Raw genomic sequence first — 20,088 nt, 5'->3', positions numbered from 1 at the left:
AATCAGGGGGGCTCTGGTATACATTAAATCATATCTGTCCTTCGGCACTAAAGCTGAAGCTCATATTTTTGTTTGTTTATATCCGTGTATTATAGACAATGGAGCCATGGGTTTTATAATCCCGTTCTTATCCCTAGTAAATCAATAGAAAGCATTATAGTTAGTATTGAACATATATATATAAAAAGCCTAGCTCATGACAAAATAACAATCAGCAAGGCACATGTTGGTATTTATTATGTTTTCAATCTGACCAACCATATAAATTGTTTGGATAAAAGCAGAAAGCTGCTCTTTAAAAAATAATAGACAACCTTTTCCTTTGCTAATTTTTTTTTATGAGCTTGGACAAATGTGTAGCAGTCAGACTCATGCCTCTCATGAACAAAACAAATTCTGTAATCGGGAAAGAAGATGAGCGATCATGCTTTACAGATTATATTGTGTAAGTTTGAATTTTAGTGTGCAATGATGAATATATGTGGAAACCAAAAAGATACATCTAATGATTTTCATTGTAGCAGACTCACACAAGTAACAGACACAATTCAGCCAATTTTCTGTACAGCTTGCCCTGCATGTGTGCCTTTCGGAATTCCAGTTGTGTGCAACTATCATAAGCTTGAGAAAAATATGTTACTTGAGTTCCAGTGAAGAGGGAAACAGGAGTGCTTTAAAAGCCGGTTTGGTGTAGTGGTTAAGCCATTAGGCTAGAAACCAGGAGATCAGGAATTCTAGTCCCACATTAGGCACAAAGCCAGCTGTATGATCTTTAACTATTCACTCTCTCTTGGTCCTAGGAAGGAGGCAATGGCAAACCACTTCTGAAAAACCTTGCCAAGAAAATAAGTGGGGACTTATTCAGATAGTCTTTGAGAATCAGATATGATTGAAGGGAAGAAAAAAAAAGTAAGGATAGATACTAAGTATTAAATATTCAACCATTATCATTTTTTTAAAAAAAGCCAGACTACAAGTGACACCACTGAAATAATGCAGGTGACAGGCAGTGATGCAATTCTTAGCAATACTCTTTTATTGTTGCTACATACAGGCCACATGGAGTTTTTCTTGTTGGCAGGTAGCTGCCAAATTAGCTTTCAAATACAGGCATTTTTTTCCTACTATCTGTCCAAAATGAGACTGTAGGTTTGTTTCTCACAATAAAGAGATGTGGTAGTAAATATTTCCCACACTTCTCACACCTTTGACAACTTTTCAGCCACAATTCTAAAATCCTGCTCCAATGGAAGCCAACTTTGAGTGGAAGGAAAACTTGTGATTCACATTTCCGGTACTCCTTGACTTGCAACCATTCGTTTTGTGACTGTTATGGCACTGAAAAAAGTGACTTACAACTATTTTTCACACTGATTATAACTATTGCAGCGTCCCCATGGTCACATGATCAAAAGTTGGGCACTTGGCAACTGCCCTGTGTTTATGACATGTTGACCATTTGTAAACTTCCCAGCTGGCTTCCAACAAGCAAATTGAATGGGGGAAGCCAGACTCACTCAACAACCACATGAGTCACTTAACAACTGCAATGATTCACTTAACAACTATGACAAAAAAGATTGTAAAATGTAAAAAGTGCAACTTAACAACTGTCTTGCTTAGCAATGGATATTTTGGGCTCAATTGTGGTTGTAAGCGGAGGACTACCTATATTTAACTCCTTTAATTGAGAAGATAATGACTCTTCAGACCCAACCATCAGTCTTAGGCAGGTTAAAAGAAACAAATCCAGAAGCCCAATCATTTGCTCCTGAATCTATAACAGAGCAGGGAAATTTCACTTCCAGACTGCTTTTTCTCTGTGTTTGTGCACATGTGTGTGTGTGGGTGGGTGTGGGTATGCATCGATGTATGTACAAGCTACATTAGCATGGACTGAACTGATTTATGATTTATTTTACAAAATTACAGTAAGTTAGAATGCATCTGTGCAAGACTGTTAGTCCCCAAGCTCTTTTCCATTGGCAGAATTTCACATACTTCTCAACTGAACAACAAAGCCAGAATTCAAAGAGCTGTGTCAGGTGCCTAAACATGTGGGAGTCTTCATTTATTTTGATCAGCAGATTTTTGGGTCAGAATCACAAGCTATTATGAAAAGTCCCCTTGGTTTCAAAAGCCGTTGCGTTTTGTAACAACCATATTGTGGGCAGGCAGCTAAATGTGATTTCATTATACATTTTGATAAATTGTTATGATAATGGTAGTTTAATTTTAGGCAGGCAGGAAGGAAGGAAATGTACATAGAATTTTTTTCTGCATCATTATCTTCATTATTAATTAACCCAACTTTCTGATGAGCCAGTTCAGCCTCTATATATGTGAAATTGGATTCTTTTTATGGCCCAGTTGTGCTTCACTTGCTTCCATTAGACCATATTTTGTTATTTAATGTGCACCCTTGCAGTTCCTTTCAGAGTTCTTGGTATCTCTTTTCGTTTTAACTGCTACTCTAAATAAAGTAATGGTATCAATGTAGATCAGCATTTTATTGCTCCAGATCGTTTAGGAACAACTTAAAACATTGCCTATTACAAATTCTTTGTGAGATCTTTGTGTTATTTATATCCATCCATTGTGCCATGAGAATATGTTATTGAATAACTTATTCGAGAAGTTATTAGGTCATTCGATTGGCTCCCTCTAATACCTTTCCATCTCCGTGATGTCCTTTTGAAAATGGAACAAAAACTGCATACAGTACAATGTTTCAGATTTTGTGTATACAGGTCCCTCAGTTGGTCACAGTTTATTTCCTAATATTTGGAAACATTGTTTTTTTTTACTGTTGCTACATATTCTGAGTGAGGTAAGTATAACATTTTGTAGCAATTCTGCCCTTTTCACAAAATGTCCTATTTATGTTCTCTCAGAATTAAATGTTGCATTCAAAAAAAATTTATTTCCAAATAAATATGCACAACACCCCCAACCTTAAACTTTATCTCAAAAGAGAGCATGAGAAATTCCATGAGAAGCAAAAGAACTTCTCATACATATGGTAGTTTGCAGTTCTCATGTAGCTGGAAATATGTCTAGACCAGGGCTGGCTCAGGAATTCTGGGAGTTGAAGTCCACGAGTCATAAAAGAGCCAAGGTTGCCTACCCCTGGTCTAGACAGTACAGATTATAGAGCAGAATAGGGATGTAGGGTGCCCAGACTGAGTCTAATGTTATTTCTAAACAGAAGCGGAAGACACTGCTTTATTCTTGAGAAATCACCTTTACTCCTTCGTTCATATTACTGGAGGATCCAGAGAACTCAACTGATTATTTGAAACACTGTGGTTTACCCACCGTTTCTTCCATCTTTTGTCCTTACCACACGAATGAGAAACACAGATGGAAGAGAGCTTTCCTGCTGCAACAATCCATGATAAAGAATCTCTGACAAAAGGGCCATCCAGCTGCCTCTGAAACAGATCCAGTGGCGGGAAGCCCACCACTTCACTGGGTAATCAGTTCCACTGTTGAAATGGATTCTGAAATGAGGGAGAATGAGTATTTGAAAGAGGCACCAAAAGGGGGAAGAACTGCAGAGCGGAGGGCTAAGGGATGGTTTGCCTGCTGCCACTGCGGAAGGCTATTTTCAAGTGCCTCCTTGTAAACTGTATAAAATGCTCAGGCTGATTACTAGTCCATGTATCCTTTTTTATATTAACATTCAAAACAGTATTAAAGTAATAAAGTAGAACCCTTATTTTTAAAAATATATTTTCACTACAAAAAGCATGCCTAGGATAATCTCCGTTAACTTAACTTATTTCCTAGGAAAGAGTATATTTCCAAGTTAAATGAAAATTATTATCAAACACAATCAACCTTTGCTGCACAACATGCTCCAGGGTTACACTGAAAGAATGCAATGTGTCAGTAATGGTAATTATAAATGTTTCCTTATTCTTGGATATACTTTATTGCATTGAATTGAATTTTAAAAAGTGTAAAGATCATGTAAGAAAATACAAAAAGATACACTTAAATCCATTGCTCTATCCTAGAAATACTGCTGCTTAAATTATGGAATTCAGTGCCACAAAGTGTAGTACTGTCCTTTAATGTAGATGCCATTAAAGGCAATTAGAAGAATTGTGGAAGATAGATTACCAGTAACAGTGGTGGGTATATGGTAGTTTCATCAGTACATTGTGGTCTTGCAGATATTGCTGAATTATCATTCTCAGAACCACAGACTATGGTCAATGGTGAGGAATATTGAGACCAGCCAATAGTTCGAAGACTTGCTTATTCCTTCTGAACACCTGATTCTGGGGGACAGTAGCAAGTAAATCCTGTTATCTCCAGCTCCTGTCTTTGATTTGATAGACTGGTAAACTGCCTAAGTATAAAGTAATTTAGTATGATACCTAAACTAGAAGACTGTTTCTGTGTTTTAGTACATCATAGAAATATAAGAAATTGGAACAGGTGGTGGAGAGGTTGTATCTCCTGTCTCTCATCTTTGAACCTAGCACCAGATGATGCATGCTGGTGGCCATTGTTGGTGAATAGACAGAAGCCATCAATAGTTCCACAAACTCAAACGTGCATAATAAAGGTACAAAGATGGCAGAGAGGGTATGGTGGTGTGTACATGGTTAGTATTTCTCTTGTATGCAAACAGGTTGGAAGGTAGGCCCAGTAGGAGCCTCAGTGTGGAAGCTTGAGAATCTAGAGTCTGTGTGGATTTGCCAAGCCATAGGCAAGACAATTACAAGCACATCAACGTGGGAGAAGATGGGGCCTTCCATGTTACATTGGACTGACAGCATCAGTCATTATGTAGCAATAAAAGACATATCTTAGCCTACTTTGAGAATAGTTCACTGCTAAAGACAGAGATAGCATTCTTTATACATCAGCATGGATACTTTATGGTGGATTCTCCTGGAGGCATTTGGAGGCATTTTCCTGTTGAACCTTTTTCATCTAGTGAGTGCAACAAATTGGCCTTTTTGATTCATTGTTTTAAAATCTGTTCAACTGACTTCTCTTTGTGAGTTATTAGGCAACAGAATTTCCTTACCACAATTCCAGAATGACCTCACATTGTCATTTATTAACTTATTGTTAATACTGTACTTATTTTTTGAGGGATCACTTCCCCAGTCTGGTACCCTCCACAAATTTTGGTCCTTCAACTTCACAATGCCCAGAGAAGCATTGGCCAGCTAATCTATTTACTCACTCTCCTGCCCACATTTTTCTCCCCCTTTTCTTACTTGGAGAAGTGTAATATCCTGCTAGCTCGGATAGGTTTTTACTAAAAATACAAACCTTCATGAACACTGATGTTTTTGAACATCTAGGAAAAAAAATAAAAAATGTATCCTTGAGGCCAAAGAAGTCATAATATAGATAGTCCTCAACTTACGACCACAATTGAGTCCCAAATTCTTGTTGCTAAGCAAGACTGCTGTTAAATGAGTTTTGCCCCATTTTATGACCTTTTTGCCACAGATGTTAAGTAAATCACTGAAATTAAGGTAATAACACAGTTGTTAAGTGAATCTGGCTTCCCTATGGACTTTGCTTGTCAGACATTTGCAAAAGGTGATCACATGACCCCGGGACACTGCAACCCTCATAAATACGAGTCAGTTGCCAAGCGTCTAAATAAAGGAAAGAGTTCAAACTGAGCTTCAGTAGTTTAGTAGAAATACTGAGGTAGTTTGCCAATGCCTTCTCCTGGAATGGTTTTTCAGCTTCCCAGTTTAGTTTACAAAGATATTTATCAGGAGATTTTCAATCTTAATAACTAGGCTTGACCTGCTCAACTTCTGAGTTTAAGCTAAGTTAACCAGGAATTGCCATCCATTGAGACTTATATTAATATCACCACTTTGAATTGAGTCAGAAAACAAACTGGCACCCAGATCAGATAATACAGAGGAGTTAGCTGATGTAGTCCCTTTTTCACAATATCCTGCCTTTCCTGGGAATAGGGTTATCATATGGGGAGAGAAGCATCTTTCGTAGAAGTTTAATTTCACAATTATTTTTTTACATTCAGAGTAGGAAGGATTAACTTATTGCTCTAGTCCAGTGATGACGAACCTTTTAGAGACCAAGTGCCCAAACTGCAACCCAAAACCCACTTATGTATCGTTGGGTGCCGGGTGGGCATGGCCCATTGTGTGGGTGTGGCCCATTGTGTGGGTGTGGCCCATTGTGTGGGCATGGCTGTGGTGGTAACAGCAGACTGGGTGGGACTAAAAAGTTCAATCAATCAATTCCAACTTTGCAAGATCTTTCTTTTTCCCGCGAGAAGTTGAAATTGACTGATTGATTGAACCTTTTTTTTTGCACACGACAGCGGAGGCCTAAAGCGAAAAGGTTTTATAAAACCCAACTGAAGGCCTAGGACTGGGGCGACAGTGAGCGTGCCCACAGAGAGGGCTCTGAGTGCCGCCTCTGGCACCCATGCCATAGGTTCGCCACCACTGCTCTAGTTAAATACATGGGCAGACTTTATTTTAATTTCCAAGGTCCATGCTCTTCATTTCAAAAGCTCTATGCTGTGCAAGAGATCAATTCAAAATGTAATAAAAGTTATTTTTCTCTTCTTTGGCAGCCTGCCAAAGTTGTGGGGGGTGGAAAGTAATAGAAAAGCAAAGGAGAATTTTGGGTTTTGATTTCATCAGCAGTCTTCATATAACCCTCTGCAAATTCCCCTGACCGGGCAATATTGTCATATTCCACCAGAGCAGGAGTATTGATCTTGGATTGCACTGAGGAGACCAAAATGCTGCTTTTTTAAAAACAGAATGGACTCCCCAGGGTAATTTCTTATAATGGTGCCTTTGCCAATAACTCAACATGCATGGCTGAGGCAAAATCTAGTGATAAATTCCATATGTGAATGGTCTATGTCAGGCCTGGTTACACAGATAGCAGAGATTATTCAAGGTGCAGCTGGACTCATTTTAAACTTTGGGGAGTGGGGGTGGGGGGAGGTGGAATAGTGCAATGAGAGCTAGGTTTCTGTGCAGTTGGAAATATGGAGTTTAATTTAAAAAAAAACACGTGGTAATATGTGAGCAAAGATCAACAAAATAGAAATGTCATATTGTCAGACATGCCAGCACTTAAACCGAAAAATAGAAATGATCCTTGGCTCAATTTATTGAGCAAGGTATAATTTTATTAGAAGTCAAGTGTTTGGCAGTAATGCATAACCAGAACAGAGAATCGCACACCAAAATCCCTAAGTTCAACTTTTCCCTCCCTTAACTGCCTCTCATCACTGACCCCTAACGACCAATCAGTTTCAAGCAAGATGTTTTCAGAACAGAACTTCAAAAGTAGATTGGTATGCAGTTACCTTCTTCTCCCAGCCAGATGACCTTGAAGCAGCTTCTCAGGGAAATACAGAAATACTTTTGCTTTCCCGCAAGCATCCCCCCTCCCATCCCCTCCTCCCCAGAGTTCATGGCAGGATGTCACCGCATGGTAGCAAAGCACAAAAGCAAGGGGAAAGGGGCAGCTCACACATATTTTCTAATTCATTATCAGTTTAATATCTCATTGTTATGCATTTTTATTAGAAAATATTTGGAAGGTGATCATAGACTACAGAATGAATGGCAGAACTTTGTTAACATCACAGACTGGCTAATATAGTCTTTTTTCAGAAAAGAGCCTGATATTTTTGATACTTTAGGACCAATTTATAAAGATGAATCATCCAAGGAGTGGCAGGCTAACTAGCACCAGATTCTAGTATATTTGCAATCTGATACAATTTCCACTATAAGCCAAATGTCATGCTTTGTGGAATGGAACTAATTACTGTTTGTGCCAAGGAGTGAGTTTTAATCTATTTTAGTTCTTGCTTGGTTTCTCCTTGTTCCTAACCAGATGGACTCCACAATTTCTTGCTTGTTAAATCCACCCTTAGTGGAGCTGAGGATGAGAATAGTTTATAGCAGAGATATATGTGCAACTCTAAGAGTGTCTCTTGGTCCAAAAAAGTTATATATACAGGTTCATAGTCAGAACAGATATCTGTTACTTATTTAGACTATGACTGGGGAGAATGTAGTTTGAGATTACCAACCAACATAATCAGTCCTTTGCTGTAGAGATCTGACTTTCTGTTTCCCTGTTGTAATGAAATCAAAACCCCTTTCTCTCCATTCCTAAATTATAGTGTCAAGGTAGAAGAAAGCTTTGAATGAAAAACAGAAGTGGTTTTTATAAGTGCCTGAACTGTAAGTCAGTTCTGATATGGTAACACATTCTAATCTGAATGTGTGTTCAGAGGCATAGTCATTCCTCAACTGTAAGGTCAAGATTTCTTTGCATTCTCTCAAGCCACTATTTTGTACCTGATTTTTGTTAAAGAAAAAAAATATGAAACTAGACCCTGCAGGCTTGAAGTCTCTGCATCCCTAGCTCATGCTGGCCTAAACCCCAAGTTTTTCCCTTACCTGATCTCCCTGCCTTTCCATCTACTGGGAGTATTGATTTAATATTTCATAATTCTAATTCTGTGGCAAGATATTTTGTGAGTCCTCTCATTTTAAACTAATTGGAGTTTCCAGCCTGGTTCTTCCATATATCCTAGGTCTGCAGCTTCCAGAATCCCAAGTTAGACTGTGATAGCAAGCATTATATACAAACTTTCAGTAGAAGTTTTTATGCTTCACAAATGTTTTGCCACACATACCTGTTAACTATATTTCGAAGATTCCAAACTGTCTTTTTTACTAGAAGGAATCCAACCTCAATTTTCAAGTCTGAGAGATAGGAATTAGGATTGCTTAAAAAGAAACAAAAAACTGCCAAGTTGACTGTGCTGATAAAAGAAAAGAATATAAGTACTTTTGTTTCTACTTGGAAACCGCTGCTGGACTTTGTGCTTGAGGTGGAAAAAAGTGATATCATGATTTTGGGCTTTACCGATTAGACTGATTTGCCGATACATAAATGGCAAGTGCATACTACTATATAAATGTAAAAAGTTGAGATTTGATTTTAATGTCTTATTTTACTGCAACAGAGAGAGTCAGAAGTCAGTGCCTTTTGTTTCTTTCCCCCATTTCTTCACACCTTTTTTGTTTTCCCTTTTTCTACTGTTGTCCCCTACTATTTGCTTTTGTATTTTCACACTTTATGTTATATAAATGAATAAAACTTAATAATAAAAAAGAAACAAAAAATTAAAACAAGCTTATTGAAAGATTAACACCCCTCTTTTCCTGTATGTTTGCACCAGAGGGTAGAAGGGAAAATGGGGAGTGCATTAAAATCATGTCTTGTGAGTTTAAAGGACTACAGAAAAGCTTGATGCTGCTGCACTGAATATGTTATCTACTGGGGTAATGAAACATCTGTAAGGAAACAACCAAGCTTAAAGAGCACTAAGGATGCCACAGGACCACAGAAAAGTAGATAACCTAGCTCTAAAGTATAGGAAACAAAGGCCAGCAGCTACCCACCCCTCTATCGTACGTTATATTTATAAGGCTAGATCAACAGGAATACCCTGGAAATGGATGTGTTTTTTTTGCTGAAAAGTGCTTGGGAAAGATGATATCCCCACACTTTCTAGATATAGCATTCACCCTCTGCAACTGTCTCTTATCTTTGTGCACTTATTATATCATCAATGCATTAAATTTTGGAATTCCGTGAGAATAATAATAATAATAATAATAATAATAATAATAATAATGATGATGATGATGATGATGATGATGATGATGATGATGATGATGATGATGATGATGATGATGATGATAAAGTTGGAAGGGATCTCGGAGGTCATCTAGTCCAACCTCCTGCTCAGGCAGGAAACCCTATACCATTTCGGACAAATGGCTGTCCAGTTTCTTCTTAAAAAGAAGAACACTGTCCAGTGTTGGCGCATTCACCGCTTCTGGAGGCAGGTTGTTCCACTGGTTAATTGTTAATTGTTCTAACTGTCAGGAAGATCCATTAATACAATTTCCATAAGCAAGCATAAGCTGGTATTGTAGAGCAAAGGAGAACCGTTTGTTCTGAAACTCATGGAAGGATTTCAGCTGCCTTGAGATGAAAATACAAGCAAAACCACAAGCCACAGAAACAGCCGTTTTGCCTCTGGCTTTATTTTTCTTTACTCTGCAGATTTAATTCTTCAGAGAACTTATTCTCCCCACCCCCTATCCTCCACTTGAAAAAGTCTCACAATTGGCAAGCTATACCAAAAACTGGTCATTCTCAGCTTCTGCAGAAATTGCTGAAAAGCCTTTGCCTTTGTACTAAATTCTTCTGTTAACTCCATCTGAAACCAGCTGGATTATCATCAAGCCACACCCACTTAAGGGGTTAGATTAGATCTGAAAGTTGGCCACTTGTCTAAACAATTCAAGGCACCCCAATTTAATGAGCCCCCCCACCTTGCCTTTTGGCAGCATTGGACCCTACCTGAGCTCTTATCAGATGACTGTGGATCAATTAAAAATTAAACAAAAAAGTTGTAGCAGCCAGTATGGATGACCTACCAAAGTGACAAAGCCAAGATAATGATTCTACTCTTTGCTGGGTAATATGACTTGTTTGAATAGAAGGGAGTATCTGTAGCTCAGGATTGAACTGTGGAATGCTTTTTGTTCTCTTAGATTGGTTATTTGCTTGCAGGCTTTTTATTACCTAACTACGTTACATCCTCAGTGCAAGTGAGAGTGGGGTTTGCTGCTTGTTTTAGTTTATTTTTTATGCTACATAATATAGCCTGTTTTTTTTTCTTTTGCTATATGATATTCTACTGTACATCTTTCAGTGTGAACATCTATTCATGGCTCCCTCTCTCTCTGGCTTTCCTAAAGCATTAAGTTTTGATGAAAAGTTGCAAGCTCATTTTGTCACTGTGATGCCTAGAACATCCTTGCAGCTTGCAAAGATGGAAGAAATGCTATGAAGTACTGGCAATTAATGTCACAGAGAAAGAAAAATAGAGGCCTAAATAAAGGAGCCTAGGTACGGTACTTAACTGTAACCCGATGTCCTTCAAATGTAATAAATTTGCAACTTTCAGGATTTTCAACTAGCATGTTGCATTTCTACAGCCTCACTCTGCAAACCTTCTTTTGATCCTTCCCAATGTTAGATTTTCTGGTGTGACAAAGATGTGGTTTTGAAATTTTACAGAAGGATTTTTCAGTACCAGATTCCCCATTCTTCCTTCAGCTTCAGAGGGAAATTGCAAAACATCTTATGATCCCTGGTAAGTCCTCCCACAGATCATAAGATTTCAGCCTAGTCATATTAACTGTTGATGGTTATGTTCTCTTTTCGTGGAAAGAACGACCTGAAGGACCCAGAAAATAATCCACAAAATATTCTAAAATAGAATCATTCTGGTTAAGGAAAAACACATAGCAATCCTTCCTAAGATCAAAATCAATATATTTCTGTCTCACCCTGGAGAGATGACAGGTAAGAGTAAAACATTAGGATAAAATCTCTGTTTGGAAGAAAGTCAGACAACAAAACAATCTAATAATAAATGTGTGCCCATCACTGTTGTTGGACAAGAATATAGTATCTTGAGTTAGATATAAGAATCATGCCTTAACAATAGGTTAATTCAGTAATTCTGGTTTAAGCTTCCCCCACTTTTTTTTTTTAATAAAGCCATTTATTCAAATATCTCTGGATCTTTTGGCTATGGTCTCTAGAGGCTTTTTCAATAAAGAGACCTAGAAGTGCCTGCCAGCTACTTAGTTTAAACTGGGGAGGGGAGAGATCTTGGACAATAAAACCCTCTCTTTGTACGGTAAAAGTATTTTCCATTGGCCTCAATGCATAATGAAAAAAAAAAAACACTATGCCACATTGCCACATCCCCCACAAACAACTGCCTTGATAATCCTTCCAGCCATCATTCACTGCTGCTCTTCTATTGGTTGGTGGAGTCTATAATTCCTCAGTTGCAGAGTATTTAAAAGCAAGGGAGTGGCATCATAGTTCCCTTCATCTCTGTGTAGAATCTTCTCCGTGAGCTGCAGGAACAAGGAACAGAGCCATGCCTGTGAGTTTATGGGGCAGTGATGTACGATGCTTAAGGATGCTGGCTATTGTTGAAGCCAGACATTCAGATTAGATTAGGGTACCTTGCCTTCCTGCTGTTGGAAACAGAGGCAAGATACCCTAATCTACCCTGATCCTTCTGGAGAGGGGATCTTGATTTTGAGCTGGCTGACTGATTTTTCCTAAAAGCTGTCATTGTAGTAGTACCACAGTGAAAGGTGAAATTGGCTTAAAAAAAGTTAAATAGAATGTGTGGTCTCTTAACAGGTTTCTATCTAATATAGAGTTTCTGAAGGATTGACTAGCTATGAGGTTATTGTAATTTTCTCATTTGTTTGGGAAAAGTTCGTGGAAGTTTGGCTTAGATTTGCTTCAGCTTAACAATCGTTTTCTCCCTATTCTCATCCTATCAGCTTTCTCCCAATTTTGCAGTAGCTGCAGAAAACTGCTGAAAAAAAAAGCTGCTGACGGAAGCCTCAGTTTTGCAGACTCTGTAATCTCATTATTATTATATATGTCTAGCATGATTTTAAATCCACAAATTTGAAGGAACTGAAGACATCTATTAGGGGGAATAAATAACAGGAATGTTCAAAGTCTTGGGGCAACTTGGTGTGGCTCAGGCTGGCATAGACTTGCAGGGCGTTGCCCTATTAGGCCTTTCCTCACATTATCTATCATTTTCTCTCTTTTATGGGTAACTTAACTTTTACAACAACAACAAAAAACCGAAATGAATCTTTTTCCATTTTTTTTTTAGTTCAGTGTCAGGAAGGAATATTGCTTGAGTTTTATTTTGGCTGCTTTGTAAAAAAAACAAAAACCTGTAGGCATCAGAAAAACTAGGATTTCTCTTGCCTCTTCATAAAACATACTTTGCCAATTTTAATCTCTTAAACATACCCCAAAGACTTTTGTAGCCATTTCTCTGAATAGCAGATGGGGATTGAGAACAGTTTTCCCGAAGGACATCGCATCAGGCATTCAGGATCAATGTGATAGGAGTCTGAACTTAGTCATCTTTCCATAAAGGAAGGGACTGGAAGCTTTCATTGTTCATGTTGCCATCTTTTACTTTTGAAATTTTTCACAAGCTTCCAGTTATGAATTACTGTGCAAAAGTTAACTATCAAATGATGATGTCAAAACACCTCTTCCCCTCTCCAAAATCCCTGGCATACACGGTCAAATGGGCAGGAGCTTCACTTCCTTGCAGAAGATGGCTATGGGTTTGAAGCACTTCTCTGCTATTTTCACGGCCTTTCCAATCGTGAAATTCAGCTTGCAGCAAGAGAAAAGGTGGCTGGCATCATCATGACTCAGCCTGGTTCTTGTCTCGCTCCTCTCGGCTCTGTTAGGTTTGGCAGGATAGAGAAAAGCAGGATGAGGCTGCAGTAATGATGGTCTGGGAGCGAAAGAATGCCAGCTCAGAGAGAACAAGATGAAAATCTCAGATGAGGTTCTTTCTTTCGTGTCATGGCTGCCTTAATGCAACTGTCCAGAACCACCCAATGATAGAGCATTTGGTCAAAGTTATAGCTACTCTTGTGTTTAATAACGGAAGGGAGGAGGAGGAGGATGTTTGTTTTTACTATCAATAGCAACAAATATTCCAATTATATGATTATTTTTTCATTCCCAGCAGAGCTGTCTACTTAAAAGATAACATCTTAATGTGCCATGCTAATATGGAATAACTAATTTCCGGGATTTTTATGTAAACATAGTGCAGATTAGAAATCCTTCCACCTAATAATGTATAGTCTGATGAGAAATAACCAGTTATGCTATCCCTTCTGATTTATGCAAAAATATCATTCCTATTGCTGTTCTGGCCACACATTATTTGGATTAGCTGGAAAGTATCAATATAAATTTGCATTTGGTTAGTGGACCACTTTGCTATGTGTCCTAATCTAGGAACAAAACATATCAGGGCGCATTATAGGGGAAATGCATGATATTCCGTATTTCTGCTAATTCAATTAACTTTGTACCAGTTTTATTTGCTTAGAATATCTTTCTCAACCAGTGAACCTCTAGAGATGTTACAGATTTGATCCCATTGTTGTTGGCTGAGGTGAGAGTATTGCAATCCCTTCTGGAATGATTCTCTGAACTGGTAACACTGGGTAAAATCTTCTATCAGTGCAGCAAATTGTTGGCTTCAAATAGCCCAACAGCAGTTGTTCATAATGGATGTAGATTCCAATTTACCTTTTCTACAAAGGAGGTTACACAAACAACTCACCAAATGCTTTTGGAATTCCTTTTCTAGGGAATTGTTTGTACTAACCTGAGCATTGCACCTGGCCAGAAGGTGTCTGTGAAAGGTAATGTTCTACCAGGAGCTAAGAGGTAAGTTGGCATCACTAGTAAGATAATTTGGAACATATTTAGAATCATGTGTAGTAGAACCTTGTATTGGTTCATATAAGCTTTCCCCACCAGGTGATGGCCAATGTACAGTAGGAGTTTATATCTAACACATCTGGAAGATGTCAGATTGTTAAAAGCTGAATTAACCATAATGGCTTCTTCCAAAATGCCTGGGAACTATGGTTAAGTAACATACAGAAATGTCTTTGTACCTGTCAGATTGCCAATCCCATCAGGAAGCCAGAGCAGAAAATGAACTCCACATTAAATTAGAACTATACTTTATTGAGATAGGATATAATACTGGAATCTTGAAAATCTGGTGTGCTTTATTTCTCTCTTTCTTGTATCCCAGCGAATCAGGGATGAGATTGCTTGAGTTATTTCTGGATACTACCTTGCTTTCTGAGACTTAAACAGTGTTTCAGCCCTCTTTGTTTATATATTGATTCTAGCATATTTCTATCAAAATAATCTCCCTGACTCTCTACACTGATATATTCTCCAATGAAATAAAGTACAGTCTTGGACCTATGAGAGTAGGAGGAAGAACTTAGTAGTTCTCAGTAACAAAACAGAAGAATCATGTTGCGTCTTTCCTTCTCTTACTCTAAAAGGAGCAAAATACTTGCTAGAAAAGATTCCAAAGTTGTCTTTTCCAAACATCTTTTGGGGGAAAAAATCTTTGGGACAACCATGATCTGGATGATTGAGAATCTCCATGGACAATTTGCTAGAAAAGGGTTAATGCCACTGTAACATTTTCCAGTGACTCATATCTGAACACGTCCTCCCTGCTCTCTGCTACTCCTGCCAAGAAACTAAATAAAACCAGCTGTTGGGCAGCAGCCCTACTGTCTGTCTGCCTTCTGTCTCCTCTTGGAATGTGCTTCTCCTCTATTCACTGCACACAATAATCTGTGTTTGGTGGTCTTCTAAAAGAAATAGTAAGATGATTAGAAAACTGTACATATGCTCTTCTGACTGTGGTTTCCAATTTGAGTCTCCATTTTTAGAGACCCGTGTTTGTCCATTTGTTGACTCATACTGTGGCATTCCTCAGCCAAGTGTCTTCCAGATGTGTTGGATCACAGCTCAACAGCTCAAGCCAGCATATTCAAATGTTATTCAAGCTAGGAATTGTGGGAGATGCATAAAGACTTTTTTCATAAAGTTGAGAAAAATTATCTTGATTTTTTTTTCAAACCCTGGCATTTGACTATTGGAGGTTTTTTTGGTATTTTTTTGCAGAAATGGATATTTGACTATTACATAGGCCTTGTTTTTTTCCTTCTATTCAATCATGCCTGGTTCTTAGAGATTGCCTGGACCATCTCTGCAGTTTTCTTGGCAAGTTTTTTTAGAAATGGTTTGCTTTTGCTTTCTTCCTAGGGCTGAGAGAAAGTGATTAACCCAAGGATACTTAGCTTGCCCAAGACGGAGTTAGAACTCATGACCTTCCAGTTTCTAGCCTGATGCTTTAGTCACTACACCAACAGCTCTCACATATGACTCTACAAGTTTAAAACTGTATGCTTACTCTTCCAGTTTTCACCAATGTCAGGAAAGGAACTGGAGACTTTCCTTGGAAAAAACTGCATGATCAGCACCACTTAGTAATTTCCAATCAGTCCTTAATGTTTGGCTTGACATGAAAGCAAAAGTGGGTGATAGGTCTGTAGAGGAAGAGCAGGTCTAGGCAGGAAAATATTTTAGAAATCATTCCAAATGATAAACAGTGGAGTATCTTGCCAAAAAATGGTAACATACAGATAGGAATATTCCCCTTTAAAATATATTGAAGAAGTACAAATTATAACTAAAATCTAGTCTTTGAAGGCCACTTAAGAAAAAAAGGAATTCACATCGCAAAAAGGTACAATTTGAAAGAGAAAAATTGCAGGATATTATGAAAATCATGCTACACGATGGACTTACCCAAGCGGGTGACTTCCAAATTGTGCTGCTTTTAAGCTCCCATCACTTCTAGTTAAAGGGGAATTGTAACACCCTCTGGCAAGCACCAACGGTGTTGGTGGGGAGTGTATTAGGCATCTGTAGACCCTCTTGGGGGAGTCTGTATTTTGTCACTGAGACAGATATTCTGTAGATCAACATGCCCCAACTCTTCCTTTACTGGTAATAAAATCATTCCCATTATTTGGCTCAGACATCTCCCACTTGCACCCCAAAGGCAGGGAAGATCCCTGGAAGAGACAGATGCTACTAATTAAAGTCAAGAAAACTGATCTTCTTTGGGAAAGATGCTTGAGCAAGAACATTGCTATGTGACTGCTTCAGCTTAAGGGCAAGGCGAGGCAGCTGCCAGGCTGCAAATTGGGTGGGAGAAGGTTGGAATTGGCAGTGAATGCCTTTTCCCCATTACCAAGTTTCAGAGTTCCCACCAATCCTGAAGTTAGTGTGAAATTACCAGCATGAAATTTTCCATTCCCGTTGATGATCCCCATGCTGCCTCTGTTTCCCTCCAAAGCAGAGTTTTTCAACCTTGGCCACTTTAAGATGTGTGGACTTCAACTCCAAGAATGCTGGAATGCTGGCTGGGGAATTCTGGGAATTGAGGTCCACATATCTTAAAAGCGTCCAAGATTAAGAAACATTGCTCCAAAGTAAGGGATGGCAAGCCAGTTCTTAAGGCCTTTGCATAAGGCCAGTGCATTTGGAGCTATCAACTACACACACACACACAGAGAGAGAGGGGGGGCATGACTTCAAGTCTGTCTCATTGAGGGACAGGGAAAAAGTCCTTGGGGATGTCATGGGGACAGGGCAAGAGGCCACCATCTATGTTTATGCCATGGTTAGGTACAAGTGGAGACAGATCCTGAGAAAGAGTGACACAATTGTTCCCAAAGTTGTTTTTCTTGTGATTTTCCATACATCAGTAACTTGACTGTCCCATGAAATTTGAGATGTAAACATTTCTCTGATTTTGTGCACTGGAAGAGATGAGCCATTGGCAGCTCCCTATCTTGTTTTTTTCTTTCCTGTTATCTTTGCATGAAATCATAAATTCTCTGCTCATGCTCCTATCTTGTGTTTAGCTCAGAAAGCAGATGTCTTCTCAGAGTGTAAAATCTCTTTAAGATTCTAAACATCTGAGAGGAATTCTGCTTTCTAAACATTTAGACAGATATAACATTTAAAATCAACACAATCTTGGGTGGAGGAAAAGATACTTATTATATGTCAAATTTGATTGTGTAAGCTTTCGAAGCAATGTCAAACTTTACTAAAACAAACAAAATGCACTAAGATCCAGATTATGGTAAATTGAGTTAAATATTTCCTGAGATGACCTGCTCCAGACTGATTTGGAACAGAATATTGAAGTAACATGTGTTACTTATTCTTATCTTCATTTATTGCTCTTTATCAGAGTAGAAAACCTGCAATGGAGAGCATTTGTATGAGTGAGAGAGACCACCTGTTTAAGATCTGAACTTGCTTCAGATTACAATGTGAAGGAGGGAAGGGGGAAGCTACCACAATAATTCTCAGTAGCTGCATTTGTGGAACATACTGTAAACTATCCAAGCACGTTTCAGCCTACATGGTTGTGTGAACTCAGTCTGCCAGTTTACTTTAGTGTCCTGTGTGAGCCAAAAAATTGGGTTAATAAAGTATGGATAAGTAAGAGTGCCAGGCAAATACTTCATGCACATATTGCCACTATTTTTCACATAAACCTTAGAATGATAATGATGAACCTTAAATGCAGGACAATCTATTAAATACTGCTGGGAGTCGTTTGTTTTACGCTCTAGTAAATTGCCCTAGAAATATTTTGGTTTCAGTGATTTTGGAAGAGAGGGATATAAATGCCATAAATCAATCTATTTCTGTTATTCTTCCTGCACAAGGATCTTACCATATTTTTTTCCCCATCCATCACAGTTTTGCAATAAATATTGGCAAAGACAAAGACAATATTATTTTACACCTCAATGCACGTTTTGATGTTCACGGAGACATAAGAACCATCGTGTGCAATTCCAAGATCAATGGGCAATGGGGGAAAGAACTCAGGGAGAGCAACTTCCCTTTCCAGGAGGGTAGCCCTACTGAGGTAAGACTTGAAAATGCGCAAGAACAGACAAAATGCATGTGCGTGCTTGGCAAACTTAGAGCAGCGTTTTCAAACTTGGCCATTTTAAGATGTGCGGATTTCAACCCCCAGAATTCCCCAGCTAACTGAGAAATTCTAGGAATTAAAGACCACAAATCTTAAAAGCTGCCTACTTTGAAAAACACTGGCTAAGAGCTACACACATCTTATGCACTTAAGCAAACTATTTTGAAGCTGGAATTCCTAACTAAACTTGTTCTTATCCAAACTGATAATGAACCTTATCCTTTTCACTTTCAGAAGGTCTTCTGCTAAATCCATTAAGAATGGTATGAGAAGCTATCACAACATAAGGGGCAGCTTTCCCCAACACTTACTCTGCATGTGTTTGATAAAAATACCAATTCTCCCAGCCAGTGGCTTATCAGCATTCTATTCCAATACACCTAGAGACTAATTTAGACATTATTCATCTAACAGTCCTTCTAATATCCTCTAGTACAGGGGTAGTCAACCTTGGCTCTTTTATGACTCGTGGACTTCAACTTCCAGAATTCCTGAGCCAGCTAAGCTAAGCTAAGCTGGCTCAGGAATTCTGGGAATTGAAGTCCACGAGTCATAAAAGAGCCAAGGTTGACTACCCCTGCTCTAGTAGTTCCTTTAATTACTTCTCTGATAGTACCAACTGAAGCTCTTGAAGGTTTTGTGATGGGCAGCTCTTGGGAGCAGTTTATTTCCTTACTTTTTCAACTTCTCCTTGGGGAGTTCCTAGCTCTTTCTAGTGACAATGAATAATTTTTTAAGGATGATGGGGGTCCTTCATATATGAAGATCTCAAATTATGTAAGTCTGTTGTAGCTAACAAAGAGGAAATTAAGAACCTGTGCTCTTCCCAGCATTCTTAATCACTGTCTATATTGGATGAGACTAATGGGAACTGGATTCTATTTGGAAGACTATATATTCTCCAACCTTGTATAATAGAATGTTTATCCATCATATAATTAAAGGCTCAAAAGCTTTATGAAATTACCAATCATTAGTCAGATCTTCTTTGGCAAATCTTTCACCTACCCAACTGCTTCCCAACTTATTATTCATTATTATTAGGCTAATTAAATGGATGCTGTCTCTTCTGCTGAACTCTATATTTCACTCCACAGTGTTTTTTTTTCTTTTCAGATATTTTTCACACATGACAAAAAAGAAGTGACTATTACATTGTCTGACAACCATCAGATCAAGTTTCCCAATGACTCTGGTTTGGAAACCATTGACTGTGTCTGCACAGAAGGAGACTTGTGTTTCAAAGCCCTCTCACTAGTTTAAACAATCTCCTCCTGTCCTGCTCACCTTTTTTGCTTAATAAGGCGACAAAATAAATGCACCTGAATTCTGGTCTTCTGCTGATATGTCTTTTCAGTTCTTGCCTTTGTAGTTCAGGATTTTTCAAACCAAGCATTTCTATATACGGTACCTTGAGAGTGGCTGACTGGACATATGGTTGCCTGGTATCTCTATATTCAGTACCTTGAGGGTGGCTGACTGGACATATTATTGCCTGGTTGAGGGATAAAAGCTGT

The 20,088-nt window shown here is 38.5% G+C and overlaps 1 protein-coding gene across 1 annotated transcript; it reads left to right on the top strand.

Moving 5' to 3' along the window:
* Nucleotides 1-11,928: 11,928 nt before the first annotated feature.
* LGALS1 (galectin 1) lies at nucleotides 11,929-19,915 on the top strand. The gene is made up of 4 exons (XM_015817273.1): nucleotides 11,929-12,040; nucleotides 14,318-14,397; nucleotides 18,334-18,505; nucleotides 19,688-19,915. The coding sequence occupies exons 1-4, from the start codon at nucleotides 12,035-12,037 to the stop codon at nucleotides 19,832-19,834; spliced, it is 405 nt and encodes a 134-aa protein (XP_015672759.1). The 5' UTR covers nucleotides 11,929-12,034; the 3' UTR covers nucleotides 19,835-19,915.
* Nucleotides 19,916-20,088: the final 173 nt, after the last annotated feature.

This window comes from Protobothrops mucrosquamatus, unplaced genomic scaffold (genome assembly GCF_001527695.2).
Source record: "Protobothrops mucrosquamatus isolate PMUCROS unplaced genomic scaffold, P.Mucros_1.0 scaffold569, whole genome shotgun sequence".
Taxonomy (NCBI): domain Eukaryota; kingdom Metazoa; phylum Chordata; class Lepidosauria; order Squamata; family Viperidae; genus Protobothrops; species Protobothrops mucrosquamatus.
This window is presented reverse-complemented; position numbering and strand designations above follow the sequence as displayed.

Excerpts from the sequence above, each read along its gene's own strand:
- LGALS1 (XM_015817273.1), top strand. Across the intron at positions 14,398-18,333 it reads GTTCTACCAGGAGCTAAGAG|TTTTGCAATAAATATTGGCA; the intron begins GTAAGTTGGCAT and ends CATCCATCACAG. Across the intron at positions 18,506-19,687 it reads AGGAGGGTAGCCCTACTGAG|ATATTTTTCACACATGACAA; the intron begins GTAAGACTTGAA and ends TTTTCTTTTCAG.